This window comes from Chinchilla lanigera, unplaced genomic scaffold, assembly GCF_000276665.1.
Source record: "Chinchilla lanigera isolate Chin_1 unplaced genomic scaffold, ChiLan1.0 scaffold00092, whole genome shotgun sequence".
Classification (NCBI taxonomy): Eukaryota; Metazoa; Chordata; class Mammalia; order Rodentia; family Chinchillidae; genus Chinchilla; species Chinchilla lanigera.
Window position 1 is genome coordinate 5,436,806 of NW_004955493.1, and position 26,044 is coordinate 5,462,849.

At 52.7% G+C, this 26,044-nt stretch overlaps 1 protein-coding gene across 2 annotated transcripts; it reads left to right on the top strand.

Moving 5' to 3' along the window:
• The first annotated feature begins 538 nt into the window (after positions 1-538).
• Kdm8 (lysine (K)-specific demethylase 8) lies at positions 539-26,044 on the top strand. Of its 2 annotated transcripts, XM_005405133.2 has the most exons (8): positions 539-671; positions 9,128-9,640; positions 11,966-12,132; positions 13,826-13,958; positions 18,842-18,886; positions 24,178-24,327; positions 25,140-25,232; positions 25,325-26,044. In XM_005405133.2, the coding sequence occupies exons 2-8, from the start codon at positions 9,158-9,160 to the stop codon at positions 25,487-25,489; spliced, it is 1,236 nt and encodes a 411-aa protein (XP_005405190.1). In that variant the 5' UTR covers positions 539-671; positions 9,128-9,157; the 3' UTR covers positions 25,490-26,044. The 2 variants fall into 2 exon arrangements, with proteins under 2 accessions (XP_005405190.1, XP_005405191.1); XM_005405134.2 differs by lacking the exon at positions 18,842-18,886.

Below are 26,044 nucleotides of genomic sequence, written 5' to 3' on the forward strand. Positions count from 1 at the left end.
TTGGGCCAGCTAATGTCTAACTGCCTAACAACTGTTATCAATTAGCCATGATTTTTGTGCTCCCCCCTCCCCTCCCCGAAGATTGAACCCGAGGCCTTTCTCCTGAGCTACATTCCCATCTCTTGTTTTGTTTTTTGAGACAGAGTCTTGCCAAGTTGCCCAGACTGGGCTCAAACTTGTGATCCTCTGGCTTCAGCCTCCCAGTGGATTTTGATGTTTTTTAAAGGGCCTTTTGGAAGGAAGGGTGCTAACTTAGTACCTAAAGTACATTGAACTGTTGGATTTGGGCAAGTCTACGTTTCCTAATTCAGAAATAAGACACAATATTTCACTCAGCCTGTTTACCTCTTTGCAAAATAGGGAGAACTACAGTGTTACGTGGAAGTTGGAGTTAGGTAAAATAGTGGGTATGAACTTCTTTTATAGGAAGTTAATTATCTTTGCAGACCAAAACTCAAAAACAAAAACCATCTCAGACATTGAAAGGAAGGGGCGGGGCCAAGACATCGGTCGCTCGGCGCTCCTCTAGGCAACCAGTCGCGATCAGATGAGCTGCGAGTGATCGATGCTACTCGCGCAAGCCTGGGAGAACAGCAGGCAGTGCTGGGACCAAGCGGAACAAGGTGTCGCCAGCCCCCGGCCAACAGTGACATCGTCCAAACTCTAGCGAGGTTAGTTTGAGCTATTCGGCAACACAGACCGCTCTGGTTCCTTAGAAATACAGTGGATGGGCCAAGAGCACTACTGTGCCATAGTTACGCTAGAGCTGGGTAGGAAAGGACGGCTTCGCGCATGCGCCCTGGAAATACCCGCGGCTGAGAGCGCCGGTTACGTGGTCGCCCGCAGCTTTCTGCGTTGTGGGCGGATTGGGGAAACCGCCGGCGTGCACAGCGTGCGTCGCGCGGTAGTCGTTCTGCGCGTGCGCGAGGCCAGTCGCTCGTCCCGCCCCCTGCTCCCGAGCTGGTTTGCGCCTGCGCTGTCCTAGGGGGGCGCCGCCGTGAAATCCCATTGCGCTTGCGCAATCGGTACTTCCATGGTTGTCGGTGGCTGCAGGGTCCAGCTCTCAGCCCCCTGGGTGCGAGCGGCGTTTGTGGCCCACTGGAAAGGATTGTTCCATTGGGTCTCGCGTAGGAGCAGCGGCAGTGCAGCGCCGGGAAGACGTCGGGGAGGGGAGGGCTGTCAGGCTTGGAGAGGTGGTCGGGGAGGGTTGGTGTGGGAGGCGCGCACCCGGCCGGGAAGTCGCTCTGAGCACCGGTGTTGCTTTGCCGTGCGCAGGATTCGGCAGCGTGAGTCTACGTGCCCAAAAAATATTAGGTGGCAGGAGGTGGTCAGGTGCGGGGCCACACCGTGGGCAAAGTAGCCCGCATTGTCCAAACTCGATGCAGAGTTGATTACAGAGTCCCTGTGTATGTGGAATTCTCCCGCGGTGAAACTGAAGACGTTACTCAGCTTTGTTCCCAGCAGCAGAGGTGACCTGGAAGGTTCCAGGGAAGGTTTTCTGCAGTGTGTGGCCAGCTTGTGTCACTCTGGTGACTGGTGGGTTCTCCCGAAGCCTTACCAAACACTACACTGGCAGATGGTTAAGAAATAAGACCGTGACTATACAGGAGCTACCTAGAAGGCTAGATCTTACAGCCAGCAGCTATAGGGTTAAATAACCCTTAGTTATTACGGGCTCATCAGGCCCGCAATCTCCCAAGCCAGTGGACGGTGAAGGCTTAAATAAATGAGACAGTGGAAATGATTTCAGGGCGCCAGGAGGGTCCAACTCTCTTACAGCTTCGATATTCTCTGGGTTTAGACAAAGACTTCTCTGGGCAGCCCATATTTATTAGGTTTTCAAACAAAGGAGGAGGATACTCAAGAAAACTCGGGAATCTCGCAGGACCTTGGGAGAATTTTCCCAAGTAGTAAATTATGTCAATCAGGAAAGCTACCTTATCTTTAGGTTGGTATTTATTGTAGGACAGTGGAGCCTGCAGCTGCAATCTCCTTGTAGTGAACTGGAGTTGGAGTCAAACGTCCTCAGCTGTGGCCTTGTCCTTTGAGGCGTCACAGCTTCTCAGGGCAATACAGACCTCAGGGTGACCAGTGACTCACAGAGATTGACTTAACTATGAGTCACTGCCCATCCCCAGACAAGGTGCCTAAGCTTCAGATAGCTCACAAATAAATACAGAAAGCCAGTTGGTTAATATTAAATCCTGCTCAGAGCCACTTTGTAGTGGTCTCCGTCAAGCAGGAACCATTTTGACTGTGTTCTAAACTAAATGTTCAGTTGCACAGTGGATTCTGGATGGTGAATTGGGAAGTCAGAACTGGTCTGTGTGGGCTCTTTTGTGACTTGACTCCTTTGTGCTTAATACATCCCACAAGAAGCTCTCGGATCGATTCATAAAGCCAAGACAAAGCCACGCAGATCATGCAGTCTTTTTCTGACTCCCATTTCCAAAAATGATCATTCTGTACACCAATAAAAACACCTTTACTTAAGGAGCTTTTAGGTATAGCTGACTTACTTGTTCTACTGAGAAAAGTCTTATACAACTCATAACTGACCTTTGCCTGAAAGCTGTCACATCTCATAAGGCCAGTGCATGTGACATCTGAAGATCAGTTTGCAAAGCCAGGACACAGGCCCACTCAGGCTCCTCTCACCCCTTCAAAAAACACAAAAAGGTTCTTTGACCAAAAAGAGGTCTCTTAAGGCCAGTACCTGCCAAGCTCTGGGTGACCACATTATAGTGAGGGTACAGGGCCATTCAGACTTTCTCATATGGCCTATACTTGGGTGACTGTAGGTGTCATTTTGCCTGGAATAACCCCAGGTTTTTATTTGTCCAGGCATTTATATTAATAGTATCCTGGTTTACATGGTAAATTATGTAGTTAATCTACCTATACCTGACCATTTATACGCCTCACAATAAACCCCACTTTGTGTAGCTCTAGGAAACCAATCTAGGGCAGTCTGTGGTACACTCTGAAACACTTTTTCCCATCTTGGCTGTCCTCTGGAAGATTCATTAATACAACCTTTTATAAAAGGCTATTCGGTGAGAAGTTCCAGGAAGCCGGTCAACAAAGGCAGACCACAGGCTGCTCAAACTGGGCCCTCCCTCTGGAAAACTGCTTGACGGAACTATCGAGAAGCTATTTGATCAAAGCAGGATGTGGGTATGTTCTGTAAATCCCAGATGTGAGGCCATGTGGAAGGCTGATCTTGGCTGGAGAACCAGCTCAAGTAGTTGGTTGCGGGAAGGATGCTTCTTCCAGCCCCACTTGAGGCTAGGTGTTTGGAAGATTGTTCAGAGAGCCAACAAGATGCTTATCCCCCAAGGCCACCTGACAGGAGCCCACATCAGGCTGCTTCCTGGAGAGATGATGGACACAACAAATAGAACACTTCTTGTTTCTTCTTCCTTCTTCTTTTTTTTTTTTTTTCTCTCTTGTCTTTTTGAGACAGGGTCTCACTGTACAGTTCAGACTGGCCATGAACTCCCTTTGTAGCCCAGGCTGGCCTTGAGCCTGTACTGATCCTGCTGCTTTAGCGTCCTGTGTGCTGGGATTACAGACCTGTTCCACAACACCCAGCTTGTTGTTTCTTTATTATTTAAAAAACAAAACAAAACCTGTAAGATTGATTTGCAAAACTTAAGGCAAATTCCAGTTTCACCTGACCCTGGTAAGCTTGGTAAGCCCCAGGCTCTAAGGAGGCAAGGTTTTTAAAGCAGGTCACAGGCCACTTTGGAAATATGTTTTGTATATCCAGATCTGGCTCCTCACCAGAAGTCTGTTTGATGTGGCAGCTGTTTAAAAGATAAATTATGAGAGGTTCTGGGAACTTGGACGCAGGCCATAGGAATGTCAAGGCCAGCATGCCTTTTCACCATGGGAAGTTGCTTCGTGCTGCCAATGCAAGGCCCTGTAGGAGGCCTGTGTTTTAAGATCAGTCATGAGGCCCATTTCAAGTAGCCGTAGAGGCGATCTGAAAGCAATTTTGAAAACTGGAACTTGTATACTGGCCTGAAGTTCCTATGTAAGGTGAGCTGTATTAGGCGTTCACTGAAGAAATCTGCATTTATGAGAAACAAAGATGTGAGGCCTCTGAAGTCTGGGTGCTCACGATGAAACTTCTCCATTTTGCTTTATAAGACTCACTTAAGACACTTGAGATGAACCAGGGGCCACCCAAGGAAGGCCGCAGAGTCCGCCTGCTCTCTTATTCTGGCTGGAGTGGATAAGACCATGCTGGGAGGTTGGACTATGAAACCATCCAAGAAGACTGTTTGCAGGTCAACAGAAAGTACTTCTGGGACTTCTAGGGGCCTGCAAATAGAAACCATCCTGGCAGACCACAAGGGCTCTCTGAAGTCTCCATCTGAGCCGACTGGGAAGGATTTCCAGTGTGAGTCCAGGGCTGAGCAGTGCCTACAAATAGCAGGTCCAAAAGCCTGGTGCAGCCTCACCCCTGAAGCCAGAGTGCTCTCGGCAGACACTGCCACACTGTAATTGTGAACGGATTGCTTACTGAGCCTCTTAGACGTTTCCCTTGTTGCTGGAATAAAATACAGCTTAAGAAGGAGAGGGTTATGTTGGCCCAGTTTGTAGAGGCTTCAGTCTGTAGTCTGCTGGTGCCAGGCCAGAAGTGGCATGGCACAGGGGCAGGGCAGAGGAGGGTTGCCTGTGGCATAGTGTCCAGCAAACGGAGTCGAAAGAGCAGAGAGTTCAAGAGAAAGCCAGACAGGAAGGTACATTTTCTGGGTCATGCCATGGGCCACCTGCCTCTTCCAACCAAAAGCTGCCTTCTAATGGCAAGTCAGTTATCCTGCCCCCATAAGCTAATCACCTTTCCAAAGCACCATCTTGAAGGAGAGGAGATTTTGCAGTGACATCTAAATATCAATTTAATACCTCTCAAACGTCACTCACTGGGAGAACCTCACATCGTAGATGCTGTCTGAAAGCACAGAGAGCACACACAAAAGGAACCAGGAATTTTTTTTGTTTGGTTGGGTTTTTTTGGTACTGAGAATCGAACTCATGACCTCAGGCTTGCCAGGCAAGGGCTTATGCCACTGAGCTACATCCCCGGCCCAGGAACCAGGATTAACTGGCATGTAAGTCCTCTTTGGTCACACATGATTGACCCTGGGGCTTAGGGCACATTACTTCATTTTTTTTCTTGGCTTTACTTTTCTCCTCAGCAAAACAGAAGGGTGGGAAATGATCACAGCTCCATCCACCCACAGTACTGCAAGCTGTAAGATTAGAGGGAAGAGAACCGGGCATGATGGCTTACACCTGCAGTCCCAGCACTCTGGGAGGCTGAGGCAAGAGGATCACAAGTTTAAGCCTGGCCTGGGCAGTGTAGTCACTGAGCAGGATCCTGTTTAAAAATTGAAAAGTGGTTGGGGATGTAGCTTAGTGCCAAGGCCCTGGGTTCAATCCCCAGTACCACTACCACCCCAAGTATATATCTGGTCGGGAAGCCTGGATACCGGCTGAAGAACTAAGAACAACTCTAAAATTATGGTCGTTACTGTAGGCTTTAGGACAGGCTCAGGAAAAGGGGCTGCGGAATGATAAATGAGAAAAAGATTTGCCCTCCTGCTAACACAGAGTGAGAAGATGTTCTCATCTCTAAATGGGTAACCATTCCTTCCTCACCGTCTTCCCTCAGTCCTTCACATGCGAGCTCGTGATTTTGTGGCTCTCTCCCCTCATCAGTGAGGTCTTAGAGTGGGAGCCAGGCTGTCTGTGTTTAAAATCTCAGCCCTGCCTCTTACTAGCTGCATTGCTTTGGACAAGGTGCTTGTTTTTCTGCCTGCATTTCCTGATCTGTGAAATGGAGGTGGTAATATTTTCTCAGGTTCTGTAGGAATGAAGAGTGATGAAGTACTCCCAGCATCCCTGGTCTAGAGCAAATGTTACCAGCTTCACAGGGTCACTGCGAAGGTTAAAAATGAGGGTCTGTGTAACGTTCTCAGGACTCTGCCTACTGTTGCTGCGCTCCCTGAGTTGAGGGTGGGAGCCCAGCCTCCAAAACCATGAGCTAGATAAAGCTCTGTTCTTTATAAATTGCCCAGGCTGTTGTATTCAGTTATAGTGGCAGAGTGCGTGAAATCTGGATAGGGGTGTTGATTAGCTCTCTTGTGGCATAACAGGTCATAAACGTAGTGGTGTAGAGCAGCACTCATTCGTTCTGTCTGGGTCTGGAGTATGGGCGCGGCTCAGCAAGGTCCTCTGCACCAGGGTCTTACAGAGCTGCCGTCCTGTCAGTGAGGGCTGAGTTCTCATCCAAGGGCTCTTCCAGAGAGGGATCTGAGCTCCAGGAGTCTGCTGGCTGGACTCTGCTGCTGGGGGCCATGGGGCAGAGGACCTGAGGGGCCTCGCTTGCAGTTGGCTCGAGGTCTCACTCAGGTTTCTGCCCTGTGGGTCTCTCCTGTACGCTGTGTCAACACCATGTGCAGGCCGAGAAGGTAGGCGTCTCCCAGCAAGGCGACAGTTACGGTCCTGCATAACCGAATCACACAGAGGGGACCCGTCTCCCTCAGCCTCTGCCATCCATGAGGAAAAGACCTGGTGCCTTTCTGCTGCTGCTGTAACCCGTCATCACAAGCATGGGGTTGTGAACGACACAGATTTATTACCTTGCAGATCTGTAGGTGGAGGTTTGATGTGGGTGTCACTGGGCTAAAATCCAGGTCTCAGTGGGGCTGTGTTCCTTTCTGGAGGCCTGAAGGGAGAATCCATTCCTTTGATTTTTCTCAGCTTCTACAAATTGCTCATATTCCTGTCAGCTTGCCGTCCCCCTTCCTGCCCTCAAAGCTAGTAGTGTTACGTAGCTCTGACCTTCCTACGAAAATCACATGTCTCTTGCGGTCCAGCTTTAGCTGGGAGCAATTCTTTTAAGGGCTCAGGTATTAGGTTGGGCCCATCCAGAGAATGGAGAATCATCTTTGAGGTCTTTATTCTCAACATACTTGCAGAGGCCCTTCTGCCGTTAGGTAACATGTTCACAGCTTCCGGGGACTAGGATACGGACATATGTAAGGAGCCATTGTTAGAAATAATAGTAAACATAGAAGTTACTATTTCAGGGCAGGCTTACTTAGATCAAGCATCAACACTTTCATGGCTAAACACATTTATATCTTGCTCGTGAGCCATTCCAGCATGGAGAGTCCTGGTTGGGTGCCCTGCCCAGGCAGGCTTCTCCTCCCCAGCTGGGAGTTTCCTGTCTTCCCCAGGGGCTCAGAGTCCTTCAGTTGCAGCCAGTGGGTAGGTCAAGTGTGGCAGGTGCTGTAGGAGGTTTATGGGGCAGGCCTGGCAGCCATGGACATCTCTACTTTCACATTAGCTGGCGTTGAGTGGCAGCTGAGCCCAGGAAACGGCCTGTGTGCCTGAAAGAATTTTGTAAGGATAGCATAGGAGTTGGCAAACTACACAGGGGCCACCATCTGTTCTTATGAATAAAGTTTTATTGAAACACAGCCACATCCATGGGTTCTTGGGTGGTGGATGGCAGCCTTCATGCTGACGTGATGGAGCAGTGGTAGTAGTGACTGTGTGACCGGTAAAGCCTGAAATATTTTATGGCTAGTTCTCTACCAACTCCCAGTAAAGAATTCCCTACAAAAAGCGTGCCGGGCCCTGTCGTTCTGCATCAGATGAGCTGGAGGGTGTGTCTTTCCCTGTTACGTGTTGCTAAAGAGATGAGGTTGATTTGTCTCACAATTCTGGTAGCTGCCAGGTCCAAACAGCATAGCTGTAGCACCTAGCGAGGAACGCCAGCTGCACTGCACCGTGCTGGAGACGCGGAAGGGAAAGCAGGTGCCAGCAAGGAGGCCAGACATGTGGGTGGCCTCACTTTGTAAACCACGATCTGGTGACTGGCCCCTGCTGTGCGTGCCTGCGGGGGCGGCATTAACGCCTTCCCAGAATGGGGCCACCAGTGACCTGCACTTCCCGCCAGGCCCCGCCTCTTAAAGGTCCCGCTGTTCTCAGCTTCACCACCTTTGGGGCCACACTTGCAACACGTGAACCTTTGGGGACAGACGCCCTCCCTGCCATGGCAGTCACAGCTGCAGGATGAGATGTGCAGCATGAAGCACCTTGCAAACCGTGGTTGTGGGTGGGCAGGAGTAGATTCGCTTCACGCGACGGTACACGGCTGCCACCCGTTCACAGTGCCCGGGCTGAAGCCCCCAAAAGCGCCAGCTGTGAGGCTTCATCTTTTCCTGCACAGGTTTATGTGTTTCAAATGTCTTCTGAGTTGGTCAGCTTTCTGTCACTGCAATGGATACCCAACATGAATCAAATTGGAGAGGAAAGGTTCACTTCGGCTCGTGATCTGAGAGCTTCAGTCCAAGGTTGCCTGGCCCCGCTTCTCTGAGCCTGAGGCGTGGTGGGAGTGGCAGAGGAGCCCTGTTCACCTCACAGGAAGTGGGCCTGGGGTCCCTGTATCCCCATCAAGGGCACTGCCTGCAGTGAGTGCCCTGACTACCTCCGCCCTGGCCCCACCTCCTGATGGTGCCCCCTACAGTTGACGACCAGCTCTTGAACACAGCGGCCCATGGGAGGCGCTTACCAGACCATAGCACTGCCTGAGAAGTTACCCAGTCGGCTCTCTTATTGAGCGCCTGCCCTGAGCCAGACTTAGCCATTAGGCTCTGAGGAAGAGGGGAAGTAAGATGTGTTCCGGCCCTGGAAGAGCCCACACTCCAGCACTGGAGAGGCAGCCATGTAAGGAACTGTTTGTACTTGTATCCCATGACAAGTGCTGTCAGAGAAGCCCAAGGGCCCGGGCAGCGCAAAACACTGCTGGAGAATGCCACAAAGCTTCCTAGGGGGCATCATTTAAGACCGGCCTGAAAGGTTGGGTGAGAGTTCTTCAGGCAGAGGAGGGGTGTGGGAGGCATTCCAGAGGAGGACGGGACACACGCCGCTCTCAGCAGACAGCTGCCCAGGGTCGCTGAGGACCGGGCATTGTGCCAGGCCCTGACACAGAGCAGTGTATGCAGACAGGGGCCCTGTGCTGACGCAGTTCGAGCCCAGCAGAGAGCGTTGCGGGTGAGCCTCGGGCTCTGTGCCTGGTCCCTGACTCTTGTCTTTCCCCTCTCAGGTGCTGATCTCACGAGCTGGCCTGGGCCACATGGCGGAAGGTACCGAGGGGCCTGGAGATGCCCTCTGGGAGGCCCTCATGGCACTCCTGCCATCCACAAAGGAGGACCTGATGCTGGACCTTGGCGAGAAAGTGGACAGAGGCACGGCACTGCTGCTGCAGCAGGCCGTGGAGCTCTTCCACGGGGGCCGGTGGGCCGACTGTCTACAGGCCAGCGAGGCCGTCCTGGATTACGCCTGGGAGAAGCTCAATACCGGGCCGTGGCAGGACGTGAACAAGGCCTGGCGGCAGGTGTATGCCTTCGGCTGCCTCCTGAAGGCCCTGTGTCTGTGCCAGCCACCTCGGGAGGTCACTGCTGTGGCTGCAGCCCTGCGAGTGTGTGACATGGGCCTGCTGATGGGCGCGGCCATCCTTGGGGACATCCTCATCAGAGTCGTGGCTGTCCTCCAGGCGCACTTGGTGTCTAGAAAGAGGCCTGACTGCAGTCCTAGCCAGGAACTGCCCAGCTTAAAGGTATCTGGGGAGTGCGTCACTGCCCACACTGAGTGTCCCGCAGCCCCGTGTTCCTAGAGTTGTCACACGTCTGTGATTCATAGTCCCCCACACCCCATAGCTGAAAATAGTGCCTCCATTAATTTGGGGAGTGGAGATGCTAGGTCCATGTTGGCAAAAAAAATTTTTTCTACAGTTCCCACAAAAGTAGTGTTTTAGGAGAAGGGTAGGATCTTTGTGATCCCGAGAGAAGCATTGTCCAGGGGTTCATGTGGCAGAGCCAACCTGCACCTGGCCAGCTCGCCCCAGCCCCCATTTCCCCTCCCTGTGCCCATGCAGTGCAGCACTGGTGAGAATCTGCTGTGAGCTGCCTGCTGTGGTCCGTGGGGGGGTTGCCTGGTGTTTAGATGATGTCTTGGTTACTTTCTTGTTGGTGGAACAGAACACCCAACACCCACAAATTAAAGGGGGAGAGGTTTATTTTAGCTCACAGTTTGTAGAAGTTTTAGTCCATTGTGGGCTCATTCCGTAGCAGAGGAGAAAGAGTTCATTGCATGGCAGGCAGGGGGCAGCACAACTTCCTCCTTTCCCTTTTCATTCCACCCAGGCTGCGAGCCTATTGGTTGATGCTACTCACACCTGGGGGAGTGTTTCTCTTCAGTAGGTCCATCATCCACACCCAGAAACATGCTAAACCAATCAGAGGGCTAATCCAGTTCCACACACCCATGACTCAGCCCCACCTATAGCACATGAGGCTTTAGGGGGATATTTAGATATAAGCCACAAGAGGTGTCTGTGCCCCAAAGTCCCCTGTAGGCCCTGAGCAAAGTGAACCCACAAGGCTCCAGAGCCCGGGGCTGACAGAGGCCTCACCCGCTCCTGGCAACCCAGTTCTTGCCTTGAGCCTTGTTTCTTAGTCTATAAAGTAGAAATTAGATCCCCCAAAGAAAAAGACTAAGATCCTACGGGACACTGCAAGTGGAGATAGGACGTGTTTCTGACATACCTCTCAGTGCTCTCCTGTGCGCTTAGAATGTTCTACAGTATTAGTTTTATATAAGAAAAATGCAGATGGATGTCACAAAAGGAAACCTCAAGGGGGAAGAGATGGAGAGAGACTGGTTCCGTCCTTTAAGGAGAGAACAAATTAGTAAAAGAAGGAGCTGGCACCTCGAGGTAAAGGACTGGAACCTCGAGTGGGTGCTCTCAGGGGCACAGACCTGTTAAAAACCATGCTAGGAAACCTCCCACCATACCTGTGGCTAAGAAATAGAAGGGACAGAGATGCACATAACAAAAGCATCGAGACAGCTTTAGCAGACAAGGCTGTAGGTGGACCCCGGCGCGCAGTGTGTGTTGGCAGGGTGTGTTGGTTGGCCCTCTAGAGACAGGGCCAATACGCAGGTCAGGGGACAAATATCTTTCCCCCGAGTCCAGGGCTGTGGCCTGGTCCCTCTCCAAGTATGTCCCAAGGAAGTGTGGAGAGGGCCTTATGCCCACATCAGTCCTGGCACGGCATGGTGTCTGCCCCCAAAGATGTGAGAATGTGGACTTTGCCCAGGTTCGCAGTCGCACGCCACGCTCCATCCGTGACTCAGGCAGGCGTCTCAGCCTCGCTGCGCTCCACCAGGGCCCTCACCAGTGCGCGGTGGCAGCTCCTCAGCCTCCTGAGCACTGTGGTGGCGGGGTGAGCCGGGCTGGGTGTGTGGCACCGAGGGGTCCTGCTTCCTCCCTGCACTCACTTCCCACTGAGGCTTCGTTTCTTCTCTCGGGGAAGGTCGGAGGCTGCTTCCCTCAGGATCACCACAGAGGCCTCTGTCCAGGGAATGTGTGTAGGTCAAAGCTGCCTTAGAAGACTGTGGCAGCAGAAACAGCGGGCAGGGGACACGTGCCAGTCGGTGGCCCTGGCACTGTGTGTGAAGTTGTGTCCCAGAGGCGCGGGGCACTACTTAACTTGCTCAGGCTGACCAGCGACAACGTGAAAACTGCTTTAGAGCCGGCATCGGCTGCAGGCCGCGGAGTCGCTCACTGGTCCTGGCTGACGTCCAGCAGGTGTGAAAGGTGGGGAGAGAGGACGCATGGGTGAGAACGCTTTATTTAATGGTGCGCTTTGAGGTACCGAGGTCTCCTTTAACACAGAATTTCCATGATAGCAATATATTACTCTTACAGTTGAACAAACATTTTTCACAAAAGGGAAAGGAAGAAAGGACCTTGATCTCCTGAGAGAAACTAGTAGAATAATAAATGCTGCATTATTAACGAAATCTGTCCTCCTACCACGATGCCAAATTGTGAATTTCTGAGTCAGTCACCATTTTGTTTCATCTCAATTTTAAACAGAAAGCAAAGCGTGACCACGTTCCCGCTCCGGACGTCAGGCTGGAGAGAGCAGTGCCCCGGCTCCACCGTCCCTCCCTCCAGCACTTCAGAAAGCACTTTCTGCTTCCGGGGAGGCCTGTGATCTTGGCCGGCGTGGCTGACCACTGGCCGTGCATGAAGAAGTGGAGGTGAGCGGTTGCCACAGGGCGAGGTCCCTCTCCCCATCTTAGCATCCCCCGGACCCTCTAAGTGCCTCCTCCTGCCACCCACAGGCCACTCCAGCCCCCCTCAGACGCTGCCAGCCCTGGGACTCCCTGCCTAGGGGTTAAGCCGAATTAAAAGTGAGGCGGTCTGAATTTAGGCTGGAGGGTGTGAGAGTCTTCCCTTCCACAGCTGCCGAGCAGGCTTTTAATGAGGGCCTGAGTGGCGACCTCAGAGTGAAGCCTGGAAGGCATGCTGTGGGATCTTGGAAATGCCACAGGTCTTCCCGGGTCCCCGAGGTGGAGCTGAGAAGGAGTGTGGAGAGTGGGGGAGGGGGTCAGCAGGCCGCTAGAGAGCAGCCGTGCATGCACTGGCGGTGGGGAGGCGCAGGGGCCCTGCACACCTATGGGTTTCGTGTCCTTCAATTCAGCCAGTGCAGGTCAGCAGGGAAAGCAGAGCTGTGACACTGAGTGTCTGATGCAGTTTAGCAGCTCCTTACACAGCATTCACATTGTGTCAGTGTCGGGTACTATAAGTAGTCAGGAGATGTCTTAAAGTGCTCCTCAAGAGGCTGTGCATACTGCTCTGCTTGTGTGTGTGTGTGTGTGTGTGTATGTGTGTGTGTATGTGATAATGGGGACTGAACCTAGGGCCTTCCACTGAAGTACATCCCCCTTACACACACACACACACACACACACACACACACACACACTCCTACCTTTTTTTGAGACAGGGTCTCACTCTGCACTTCAGGCTGGCCTTGAACCCCGTATGTGGCCCAGGCTGGCCTTGAACTTACAGCGATCCTCCTGTCTGAGCTTCCCAAGTTCTGGGATTATAGGCGTGTGCCATCCCACTGAGTTACTTTTTTTATTTTGAAACAGAGTCTTGCTAAGTCACTGAGTTGCCCAGGCTAGGTTCAAACTTAAGATCCTCCTGCCTCTGCCTCCCAGAGAACTAAGATTATAGGTGTGCACCACCATGCCCAGCTGCTACCATACTATATTTTATCCTCAGCATTTGGCACCTGCAAGAGTCAACCCTGGAACCAGACCTCCAAGGCTGCTGAAGAATAGGACAGCTGGGAGGGAGGCGAGAGGGGTCAGCCTGTTTTGTAGGGGTTCTGCTGAGGGACAGCTGCCTGCTGAGGCTGGGTGAGGAGGATTTGTGGCATAGGTGCCGCTGTCGCAATGCATATTGTTTAGTGCCTGGTGCCAGCACAGGGGCTTGCCGTATTGGACCTTATTTGATCCTCCCCGGTTCCCATGGACCGGCACTGTCATCTCACCATCTTGCAGCAAGGAAGCAGGACTCGGAGAGGTCCAGTAACTCGCTGAAGGCCCCAGGGTCAGTACCAGATGAGGCCTAGAGTCCAGAGCTGGGAACTTGGCCACTCACACAGGATGAGCACAGAGATAAGTAGGAAGGGTCGGAAGCAGCAGGGAGAGGCCCGCAGACCAGCTTCTCGAGTCTGTCTGCAAAGCTGCCCAGTGCTGCGTGCCAGCTGTGTGGCCTTGGTCTCCGCGCGGAGCACCCCGGCAGCACTGTGAAGGGTAGCATAGACTCTGCCTGGGGTTTGTGAGAGCCAAGGGAAGCGCGGACAGAACCGCCCCACATGGGGGCGGCAGATGTTCGCCATGATGCCAACACCGCTGGCCGGGCATGGGTTTCCCGTAGCTTGGACTACATCCGGGAGGTGGCCGGCTGCCGCACTGTCCCCGTGGAGGTCGGCTCCAGGTACACGGACGAGGACTGGTCCCAGACCCTCATGACTGTCGAGGAGTTTGTCAGCAAGTACATCACGAATGAGGTATGTGACTCGGCTCCTCCTTGCTCCCTTCCAGGGCAGAGAACAGAGTGCAGGGGTTGCATAGCCTTCCACAATGCAGTGGGGCCAGGGTGCCAGACCAGGGTCCTGGGGTCAGTAGGCTGCCCGCAGGAGGGCAGGCCACCAGCAAAGCACCAGGGCCTCATTTCAGGCCCTTTTCTGGGGGTACAGTTCAGTGGTTTTCGGTATATTCATAAGATTGTGCAGCCGCCACCGTTCCCTAACTCCAGAGCATGTGCCTCGCCCCCAGAGAGCCTGGTGCTCCTTAGTCACCATCCCCCACTCCTCCCCACCCCAGGCAACCGCAGATCTGCTCTCTGCCTGCGCTGTTGGCCGGTTCTGTGCATGTCACATACGTGGAGTCACAGGGTCTGAGGCCCCTGAGGCAGCTTCCCTCCCTTGCACAGCGTTTAGCTGAATATCCCATGGTGCACGTGGCGTCTCAGCCACTTTCCTGCCACTGTAACAAAACGCCTGATGCCCATGACTTAAATGAGGAGGTTTCTTTCGGCCTGCAGTTCCAGTGCTTGGCAGCGGGCTCCAATCAGAGACAGCACAGAGACATGACGGAAGGAAAGGTGGTAAACCCATGCCAGCCGGGAAGCAGAGGGAGAAGGGAGGAGCCAGGGACAAGTATCACCCTCAAGGACACGACTCCAGGGACCGCTGCGCCCTCAGGGTCCCAGCACCTTCCACACGCGAGGATTTGTGGGGACATTTTAGAGCTAAACCATAACAGGTGGACCCTATTTTGTGTGTTCATCTGCGGACAGCCGTGCAGGTTGTTTCCACTCTGGCTGGTGTGCACAGGCTGCCGCGAGCGCTCACAGGCACCGCTTGTGCAGCCGTACTTTCGCCTCTCACAGACAGCAGGTGTTACGGCAAAAATTCGGGCTGTATTCCACAAGAGACCAAAGAGAACAGACAAAGTTTTTAATTTAGACCAGTCACCTCTCATCCCGACTTGGAAGTCCGGGAAGTGGGCGTGGACCTGTCTTTGTTCCCAGGTTATATACATTTTTGGTTTCCATGGTAACAGAAAGGAATGTTGTAGCCCTGGCCACATGTTGTTTTCCTTGTGCCGTATAACTGGGTCAGGCTCCGGTCATGAGCCCAACCACAATGATATATACTTTCTGTACTCTCTTCTATATGTCCCCCTTTAGATAACCATACATTTACTTGATGGTTACAATGTTTACCTAGGGCCAGGAGATGGAACTGCCCAGGCAGGGTCACGGAGGGTTAACTAGGCCTAGGCGCCCCTTATCTTGGGGAGACATTGCTGGGCAGTGTTGATGGGGGAATTAGCTCTTACACTATCCCGGGAGGCTTCCCAAGGCACCATGTAGGCTTTTACCAAAACTATTTTATCCAAAATAATATGCTAAGATTCATTGCCCTCTACACAGGCACTGGGGCGGGGGTTGCTGGCTCACTTGGGCCTCCTGTGGGCAGCTTGTCCACTCCGTGTCACCACTGCAGTCTTGGCAGCAGGGGCAGCAGCTCCTCCTGGGGCCTGGGACACCCATAGACAGGCACAGACCCTAAAGTAGGACCAGGACCCATGCGAAGTGAGCAGCGGGGCCTGGCGGTTCTTCCACACACTTCCTCAAGTGAGCAGCGGGGCCTGGCGGTTCTTCCACACACTTCTTCAAGTGAGCAGCGGGGCCTGGTGGTTCTTCCACGTGCTTCCTCACGGCCGCTCCTGTTGGCCCAGGCGCTCTATCCATGCATCTCCTGAGGCAGAGCATCCAAGCTGGCGGCCATGCTGGCTGATTCTAGCTGCTGTGACCAGCAGCAAGTCCAGTCCAGGACGCCTCACCATCTCCCTGTCGGGAAAGAGCCGGGTACCCTGAGCGGGAACACTGCTAGAAGGAGGCCATGCTGCACAGGGCTGGACCCAGCGCTGTCCCTGCTGGCCGTGTGGCCTCAGCTGGTTAGTTCCTTCACATCCTCAGAGCCCGACTTCCAGAGACCTCGGGCGTTGTTGAGCTGCTGAGTCGGGCTGCGGATGCCGGATGCATCGTGTCCTCACGCGGTTAGAAACGGCTCCCTCCGTGCAGTGTGGCCGGTGCTCAGTTAGTGACCCCGACTGCCCTGCCCGGGACATGGACATGGCCTTGGCCTCGGGCTGGCTGCCTGGGGCTCAGCTCGTGGCCTCAGTAGTGTTTGCTGGAGGAAGAGACTGCAGGACAGCAGTGGGCAGGCAGAGACACCCCCAGGGCATCCTGAAGAGCGGCCGCTCTGCTCCGGCCCTGCCCTGGCCTCAGAGCCATCAGATGAAGCTGTCCCTGCCCTGGCTACCGTGGGGGTGACGGTGCCCGGAGTGCTGTGAGCTCTGCTCCCATCTGAGCCCCCAGGACACAGCCATTTCCACGGAGACCTTCAGGCACCTGAAGCAATAATTGCCAGTGGGAACATAAACTAGTGCAACCGCTTTGGAAATCAGTATGAAGACTTCTCAAAAACCGAAATTGGAAATTCCATTCTACCCAGCCGTACCCACCTAGGCATTCCCACAAGGGTTATAGACACCGTGCTGTACTGATATGTGCATAACTGTCTTTACAGCAGCACCGTCACACCAGCTGTGCTCTGTAAACAGCCTAGATACCCATCAACAGACACACGTACAAAGAAAATGTCTCTCACACACACACACACACACACACACACACACACTGGAATATTACTCAGCCATAAAGAGAATGAAATCATCACTTGCAGAAAAATGGAGAGACTGTGAGACCATAAGGCTAAGTGAAGTAAGGCAGACAGAGATAGTTAAATGTTACAGAGTTTCTCTTACATGAGAAACCTAAATGTAAATTAATTAAAGAGTAAAATAGGCCGGGTGTGGTGACCCATGCCTGTAATCCCAGCACTTAGGATGCTGAAGCAAGAGGATTGCCGAGAGTTTGAGGCCAGCTTGGGCTACATAGTGTGTTCGAGACCAGCATGAACTGCATAGCAAGACCCCGTTTCAAAATAAATAAATAAATAAATAGAAAATGAAGGATAGATGGAGGAAACAGAGGCAAACCTTTTGGAGAAGGGGAAGAAAATGGGGAGGGGAGGAATCAAAAATGATGAAGAAATGATATGTATGTGCCAACTCCCCAAAACAAATGTAATTACTATGTATAGCAAACATCCACTAAGAAAGTAAATAAATAAAAGAGCCCTTGGAGCATGGGGGAGCCCAGTTATAAACCACTGACCTCATTTATCTGAAATTGTCACCGAACGACAAAACCAATGCAGGCAAAGGGGTGACGGAGACCACTAAGAAGCAGGACTTAAATTAATCATTTGGTTTTTCATACTCACTTGTGAATCTGTCCAAGGCCTAGGTTCCTTATCTGGAAATGGTGGACTCATAGTAAGTGAACCTCTGTGAGTCACTAATCCCTAGTAAAAGCTGTAGTGGTGGATGAAGCCAGAAAGCCTCAAAGGACAAGACAAGATCACAGCCAAGGATACCCAGATCTCAACTGGACAAAGACTATAGCCCCAGGCATCTCATTCTTGAGTGCATTAACATAATACCTTATTTACAGAAGTCCTTGAGTGGTTCCGCCCTTCTTGCGTACTCCCCTCCCTCTTTCTGATAACCAAATAAATAACGGGCGACCCAGAGAAGGTCTAGGTCTTAGCCCAGAGAGAATCTTGAATTCTGGGAGAGGGCTATGATCCTCCTGGAGCCCTGAAATCATTCCATTTGCCTCTTTTATTTAGCCTTTGCCGTACACTCAGGAGATTGTAGACCTGATCAGCCCGCAATAACTAAGGAATGTTATTAATCTCATAACTGGCGCCTGAACAGGGACATTATGGCATTAATAATATCCCTTAAAGGGGGAGGAAAATGAGTGCTCCCTTCCTTCACCTGTGGGAGCACAGACAGGTCAGCATTTGGGAGAATACATGGCAGGCACTACTCACACTTTCTGTGCACTGGTGCTTGACTCAGTTGTACTTTTGGAAGCCTGTACCGCACAAATGCAAGGGTAGTACATAGTTACAACAGTGTGGCAGAACATCCTAAATGTCGACCAGCAAGGGATTAGTGAATTAACAATAGTCTATCTTAGTTATAAAACATTATATACCCTGCAAATCACAAGTCAGATCCGTATGAGATTCAAGTTGTGTTATCAAAGAAAAAAGCAGATTCCTGGCCAGGGTGTAGCTCAGTGGTGGATCATGTGATTTGTGTGCATGAGGCCCTGGGTTTTTTTCTCTAGCACCAGGGGGAGAAAATAAGGAAGTGTCAAGGAAAGAAAAAAATAATAATAAATATATATATATATGGCCCCATTTTTATCATTTAGAAACGGCGGTTGCCAGGGCCTGGGGAAGGGCTGGTGGGGAGCTGCTGCCCCGTGGGTGCAGAGTTTCACTTTGCTGATGGAAAGAGCTCTGTGGTAGATGGTGACGGCTGCACAGCAGGGTGACTGTGCTTAATGCCCCGAACTGGATACTTACATGGGGCCAAGCGTTACTTTTATGTTATGTATATTGTTAACATTTTTTTAAGATGGAAAACATGGATGCAAAGTGCCTGCATTTGTCACTTGGGGAGCAGCCCTGGGACGGTGACTCGGTCAGGCACCCGGCTGGGAGGACACCGCCAAGATCCTCGGTCTCCCACCCTTCGGCCCCATCCTGCTGGGAGGGCACTGGTCCCGTCAGCCCCAGGGCAGAGGAGGGACCCAGCAAGACAGAGTAGGGCCATCCCTGCGGGCTGTGGGGCTGGAGCTGGGGTGGGGGCACAGCACCAACTACGTAGCCTCAGCTTGAGAGGTGTCTGTCATCACTAACCGGGCTCTCTGTCCCTCTGGTTTTCCCCTGCGGGGTAGGCGAGGGACGTCGGGTACCTGGCTCAGCACCAGCTCTTTGACCAGGTGAGTCTGAGACCGTACTCCTGCACCCTTCTCCCTCCCCGCCTGCCTCTTTTCCAGGGAAGGAAGCTGCACGCTGATGCTGCTCCCCAGCAGAAGCAGGGGCGCCCTCCTAGTGATGGCACCGTCCCCTCCTCGCCACAGGCAGCTGGGGACAGTGGCACGCCAGGCGTGAGAGACCCTGGACTAGGGAGGGCTCAGGTGTGCAGCACGGGAATGAGGCCACGGGCAGGTGAGGGCGGCGGCACTGGGTCAGGAGCGCAGGTGTGGTCAGCACTGAGCTGTGGGTTCCAGAGAGCCAGGTGAGGGCGCCGGCTCTGCGCCTGCCATGAAAGGGAGAGGCTGGGCAGGGCTCGGTGGCCTTCCCACGACCCAGACGTCGTGAACACGACCATCTCCCCACACCTGGCCCGGGCCAGAGAGACCCTCCAGTCTACTTCCTGCCAGCTGAAGGGGAAGCTGGCGGGAGGACAGTCCTGGGGACAGGCGCCCACACCCCGAGGTGCAGGTAGAGCGCTGCAGTGGCCGCCAGGAGAGGGGTTTAGAAGAGTGGAGACAGAAGGTGGGCAGGGGAGCCGGGGCCAGCCTGGAGGTGGGGCTTGGAGACCAGGCCAAGGACTCAGATTTTATCTGTGTGCTGAGGTCCCCTGGGAAGCCTCTGAGCTCGAAGTTCCCCGGAAGAATCCAGCAGAGCACGGATAGCTGCAAGGGCAGGGAGACGGACAGAGCAGGTTCTGTGTGCTCCTGCTCCCCTGGGCGAGCAATGAGAACATAGGACCGACCACAGGTCCCGCCCCCCGGGATCTTCCTGTCGACAGGGTCCAGGTGGCTGCCGGCTGAAGGGGAAGCTGGCGGGAGGACAGTCCTGGGGACAGGCGCCACACAGCAGGACACACAGCGGGCTGCAGCTCCACAGCCACAGGATGTGGCCCAGGCGAGCTGATGTGCAGGCTCAGGAGAGATTTGGAGCACGTGTGGACCACCAGATGTGGGTAGACACGTGGGCAAAGGCGGCACTGGAGGGAGACTCGGTCTGGGAGCCAGAACACTCAGGAGCTCACCAGCGTGGCCTCGGCATGCTGAGACCGAAGGAGTAGGCAGGGCGGCGGCCACTGGCAGGATCTGGGGCGGGTCCGGGTGCCTGACCTAAGCAGGACAGGTCTGAGTCAGTCCCAGAAATGTCACTCTGCTGCTCTCTGCTGCCGAGGCTGGGCTGTGCCAGACTCAGCCTGTGTGTCTCAAGCTCAGAGGGGCTGCGGCGTGGGGGACAGGGCCTCCTGCCCAGCCTGCCTGCGCTAGTACCCGTAAATCTGCCTCGTGTCTACCTCTCCTGCTCAGTGAAGGAGAGAGGCTGCTATCCGGTGCTCCCTCTTCATGTCCCCAAGACCAGCCTCTGCCCTGACCTCAGTCCTCCTGGGCACAGCATCCCCAGTGCAGTCAGCCGGGACCCTCAGGGCACAGCCCTGGAGCAGCCACTGCAGTGCCCTAGGGCAAGAAAAGACCCACACAGGAGCAGAAGGCTGAGTTCACTGTTACTTTTAAGACAAACCAGGACTTGAAGGGGGTCTCACTCAGTGGAGGGCCACTTGGGTCATTGCCCCCGCAAGGTCGTTGCCTATGCAGTTCAGAGCATCTCAGAGAGCAGTCGGGGCAGCCTGAGCTGGGGTCCTTCATGCAGCGTGGCACAGACCGTGTTCTGGGGCCTGTAGGAAGCTCAGAGGCTCCCACCAGCAACCTCCCCTGACCTTCCTCGCAGAAACCCTGTGTTGTGAAGCTTTTGGCCATTTTAGGCCTGTCTTCAGCTATTAGTCGCATCATGGGAGAATTAGTTTTCTTGCAGTCTCTGAATCTTTGAATCTTCAGTAAGATTCTGATGATGGGATCCCCTCAGCCACTCACCTTTCAGAAATCCTGACTATGTCATCAGGAACCAATCAGCGTTCTGCTCAGCATCCCACAGGGCCAGATCTGGTGCTGTGTGAGCCAGAAGCAGTAGCGGGATGTGGCGGGGAGCCAAGATTCTGAGGGACCTTTCAGAATCTTGCGAATAGGCTAAGGCCTCCCTGCAGCACTGGGGACTTTAGACCGTGAGCTTGACTGTTGCCCAGAGCAGCGGATAGAGCAGCCCTCCTCGGCCACACTGACCACGTGAGACGGACTCTCAGAGACCAGGACAGCAGGATCCAGGCCCACGCTCCCTGCAGGGAGCACTCAGGCCTTCCCAGGCAGCCCCTGGTTTCCTGGTCAGCAGCGGAAATTACAGAAAGTGGCGCCGGAAGCATGCCAACGGTGAGGGGGGAGCTTGCTCGCAGGAAACACGGGAGGCCCCTGCCAGCCCCGTTTCCGTTCTCCTCAAGCTTGAGAAGTACCAGCAGGTGCAGCCAGGGGCTGGGGCGCCTGGACACGCGGACAGTCAGGGCTGAGCCTGCTGGGGAGCATCACGTGCCTCCCTGGGCTGGGAAGAGTGGGCAGCTGGGGAGAGGCGCCCTTACCCAGAGATGGCAGGGGCCTTGCCGTCGGAGACCGGAGGCAAGCGGAGGTCTCAGGAAGCGCGGGTGCCGCGTGCTGCCGGTTTCCAGGGGCATCTGTCACACGCGTCCGTCACTGGCTCCTGAGTGTGCTGCGGCAAGTGAGCGCCGTAAGCCTCGCACCACTGCCCCTGGGGAGCCCAGCTCCTCAGATGCGCCTCGGCAGGGAGCCCGGCCAGCTGCTCAGACTGGGGTGCACTTCATATCTGCTCGTGGCCACGCCGCCGTCTGGGCAGGGTCGCCGATGTGCCCCAGCAGCCCCCGAGCACCTGTCACCCGGGAGAGTCTCAGTCCATGTCCATGGGACTAATGGGAAATAGTGACTCACGCTTGACTTCATTTGGGCTTATTTGCTGATGACATCGAGGCCCTTCTAGTCTGCCATCTCCCTGCTCCTGTCCTTTGATTACTTGTGAAGTTTATGGCCTGAGAGTGTGGTGCTTTCCTTCTGACTTGCAAGGACGCTCCGCCTTAATCCCTCACTCCCCAGAGCTGTTTTAATACATTTCCTAGTTCGCTGGTCTTTATGCTGAATATACTTAAAATATATCCATTGTAGTTTCTTTGGTAAATTTTGGAAAATCTTCCCCTTCAGAGGTCAGGTAAATATCCAATCCTATATTCTCTTTGTTTTTCTTTAATTTGATTTTTTTTAAAACATTTAATTCTTTTTTTTATTTTAAATAGAAAAAAAGATACAGAATTTTAAAACAAAGTATAGGAAATTAGCAATGGTTAATATATTGCATATTATTATCTTCAGAGTAGTTGTTCAGATTATAAGATCAAGGCATGCACAATTGATCAAACAATGTAAGCACAAACCATTCTTTTCAATTAACTAATGGAAATTAGTAATATAATTATCTTAGCTATCACACCACATCTTTTCCCTTCTTTTCTCCTTTCACCAGGCCCCCAGTTGTTCTTTCTTTTGAGCAGTTTCTTTCTCTTTCACAATACCTATTGTACATTTTGGTCTTATTTACTCTTTCAGGTTCTTACACTAGGGAAGCAATCCAATATTTACACATGTGAGTCTGATTTATTTCACTTATAAGTATTGTCTCTAGTTGCATCTATTTACCTATAAAAGCCTCAAGTTTAACCTTCTTTACAGCTGAGTAATACTCCATGGTATAAAAATACCACATCGTTTTTATTCATTCCTTAGTTGATGGGCATTTGGGTTTTTCCCACAATCTGACTATTACAAGTTGTGCTTTTATAAACATAGGTGCACATATATCGCTATGGTATGATGTTTTTAATTCTTCTGGGAAAATACTCAGAAGGGGAATAGCTGGGTTGGATGGGACCTCTATCCTAATTTTTTTTTCTATCCTAATTTTTTGAGGAATTTCCACACTACACACTGATTTCCACAGTGGCTGCACCAGTCTACACTCCCACCAACAGTGGAGAAGGGTTTCTTTTTCCCCACAGCCCCGCCAGCATTTGTTATTGGTTGATTTCTTGATGGTAGCCATTCTTTCTGGGGTGAGATGGAATGTTAGGATTGTTTTGATTTGCATTTCTCAAATGACTGATGATGTTGAACATTTTTTCATATATTTATTTGCTATTTGTATTTCTTCATCTGAGAAGTGTATATTCATCTCAGATGCCCACTTTTTTATTGGGTCTTTGAATTTGGGGGACCTAATTTTTTAAAATTCTTTCTATGTTCTAGATAGAAGTCCTTTGTCTGAGGGACAGTTAGCTAAAATTTCTCCTACCCTGTTTGGGGTTTTTTTTTCACTCTGTTAGTGATTTCTTTCAAGGTGCAAAAACTTTTTAATAAGATGAGATCCCAGTTGTTGATTCTTTGAAGTATTTCCTGTGCAATTTGGCTTTTGTTTCTGAACTCTTTGCCTACCCCTTTGTCTTCAAGATTTCTACCTACTTTCTCTTCCAGTAGATTTAGTGTTTCTGTTGTAATATTTAGATCTTTGATCCATTTTTACTTTAGTGCATGGTGATAGACATGGGTGTCGTTTTAGTCTTCAGCATGTGGAAAACCAGTTTTTCCAGCACCATTTATTAAAGAGGCTATCTTTATTCTAGTGAATATGTTTGTCCCCTTTGTCAAAGATAAGGTAGCTGAGTGTGTTTGTAGTTGTGTCTGCATCTTCTAATCTGTTCTACTGATCCTCAGGTCTGTTGTTTTTTTTTTTTGTTTTTTTTTTTTTTGTCAATACCATGCTGATTTTTTCACAGTAGCTTTGTAGTATAATTTCAAGTCAGGGATTGTGATGCCTTCTGCCTTTTCTTTGTTGCCCAGGATTGCCTTTGTTATTCTAGGTCTCCTCTGTTTCCAAATGAATTGAGGTATGCTAATGGTATTTTGATTGGGATTCATTAAATCTGTATAACGATTTTGGTAGTATGACCATTTTCACTATGTTGGTTCTTCCTATCCATGAGCAAGGGATATCTTTCCATTTTCTGATATCCTCTTCGATCTCCTTTTATGGAGTACTGTAATTTTCAAAAAAGACATTTAATTCTTTAGAAAATGATAAGCTGGTTTATTATTCTTAAGTATAAAGCATGAATACCAGGTTTTAAAATGAGTAAATCCATACCATATGGAAACACATATGAAAATAAGCTTACAGCTCTTACCTAATAATTATGGTTTTTTTCACTGTTTGTCAAGTTCTTGTCCACGGAAATCAGGATGGAGGAGGCGTGGTCCCCACTGCGTGGGCTGCTGTGCCTAGGCTGGCTGTCAGCTCCCTGTATCTGCTCTCGTGCCCGCAGATCCCGGAGCTGAAGCGGGACATCAGCATTCCCGACTACTGCTGCCTGGGCAGCGGGGAGGAGGAGGAGATCACCATCAATGCCTGGTTTGGTCCCCCAGGAACCGTGTCCCCACTGCATCAGGATCCCCAGCAGAACTTCCTGGCCCAGGTGGGACTCCAGAACAGGGGCTCCTGTCTGCTCTTGGCCCCACCTGGTGACCCCACCACATCGTCGCCCCTTGGACAGCAGAAGCATGAGCCACTACAGGGATGTGGATCAAAATGAAAAAAGCGGGTTCAAGGGGGCCCTCTCCCCACTGGGGCTCATCCTGGACTGGCACAGGGGCACCTCAGGGAAAGAGGAAGCCACAAGCTGCCGCTGCCCCACGCTGCCATCCCCCTGCCCGCCGTCCGTGGGCCACCTTCCAGGGGCCACCTTCCAGATACAGACAGGGTGGGCGCGCTGCGCGGGCACCCAGGCAGAGGAGTGCGAGCTTGTTGTCATGGAAGGGGCACACAGCTGCCCGTGTACGACACCCCGCCCTTTGCAGGCAGAGAGGAGGCTCAATACATGGACACCCTGGGTGCGCCTGGGCCTGTCCAAAGAGGCCGTCCCGTAGGTAGGGGCTGAGAGCCAGGTCTCAGGAGCCAAGCTGTCTGGTGTGACTCCAGGTGTCCCCTCCCTCTCAGCTTCGTGAACTTGAGTAATTCATGTCGCCTCTCTCTGCCTCAGTTTCCTCCCCAAAAAGTAGGGGTGATGATGAAGCCCCTGAGGGTGTGAGGAGCACACAGGTGCACAGTTGCTCGGTGCATCCAGAGCGTCCTGTGCCTGGCAGCGGTGATGGGGGGCTGTTGGTGCACATCTGGGGGAGAGCACACGCATGGAACCCAAGCGCGTGGACGGGGGAGCAGGGCGGGCCAGGCACGGGAGCAGGGCGGAGGAAGCCAGCGGCCCGCCGACACTGCAAGGTCTCTCCGCAGGTGATCGGGAGGAAGTACATCCGGCTGTACTCCCCGCAGGACTCGGAGGCCCTGTACCCTCATGAGACGCACCTTCTTCATAACACAAGCCAGGTGGGCGCGGGGGTGCCCGGGACCGCGGGGCGTGCCCGCCCCCTCGCCCATTGTCCTGGGAGACCCGCAATGGCTTCTTTTTCTTCCTTCAGGTGGACGTGGAGAACCCCGACCTGGAGAAGTTCCCCAAATTTGCCGAGGCGCCCTTCCTGTCGTGCACCCTGGCTCCTGGAGAGATCCTGTTCATCCCGGTGAAATACTGGCATTACGTGCGGGCGCTGGATTTGAGCTTCTCGGTCAGCTTCTGGTGGTCATAGCTGGCCAAGAGCGGGGAGCGCTGGAAACACACACAGCGGTTCATCGCCACCTTCCCTCCGCAGCCTGCCATGTGGAGGTGCGCAGCCTAGGTGGTGCCCAGGGCACAGCAGCCTCGCTGTGCGGGGGAGCCCAGGTGCGGGGAGGCGTGCAGGACAAGGGCGTGCTCCAGGCCGGGGCGTGCGGCCAAGCAAGGCAGGAGGACCCGGGACACTCCAGGCGCACAGCCCACCCGGAGGCTCGACACCCGGAAGCTGGGGAGGGGGAAGCGGCTGGAAGGCGCGGGCGCTGAACACACCCACTGGGTGCCAGCCTGTCTTGTTGCCAACTGCCGTGCGCTTGGGCCCAGACCCCTCCGTGCACAGTACTGTGTCTTGTCTGGAAGCACGGGCGGTGCTAGGCCTTACCAGAGGCCCAGGGGACGTGCACGTGTGCATGGCAGAGCAATTGTTATCCATCCAAGTTACACAGAATGTTACGTACTTGTATCAGTCAGGGTTTACTAGAGAAGCAGATGTAACACAAGATAAACAAATGTACAAGAAATGACAAGGTTG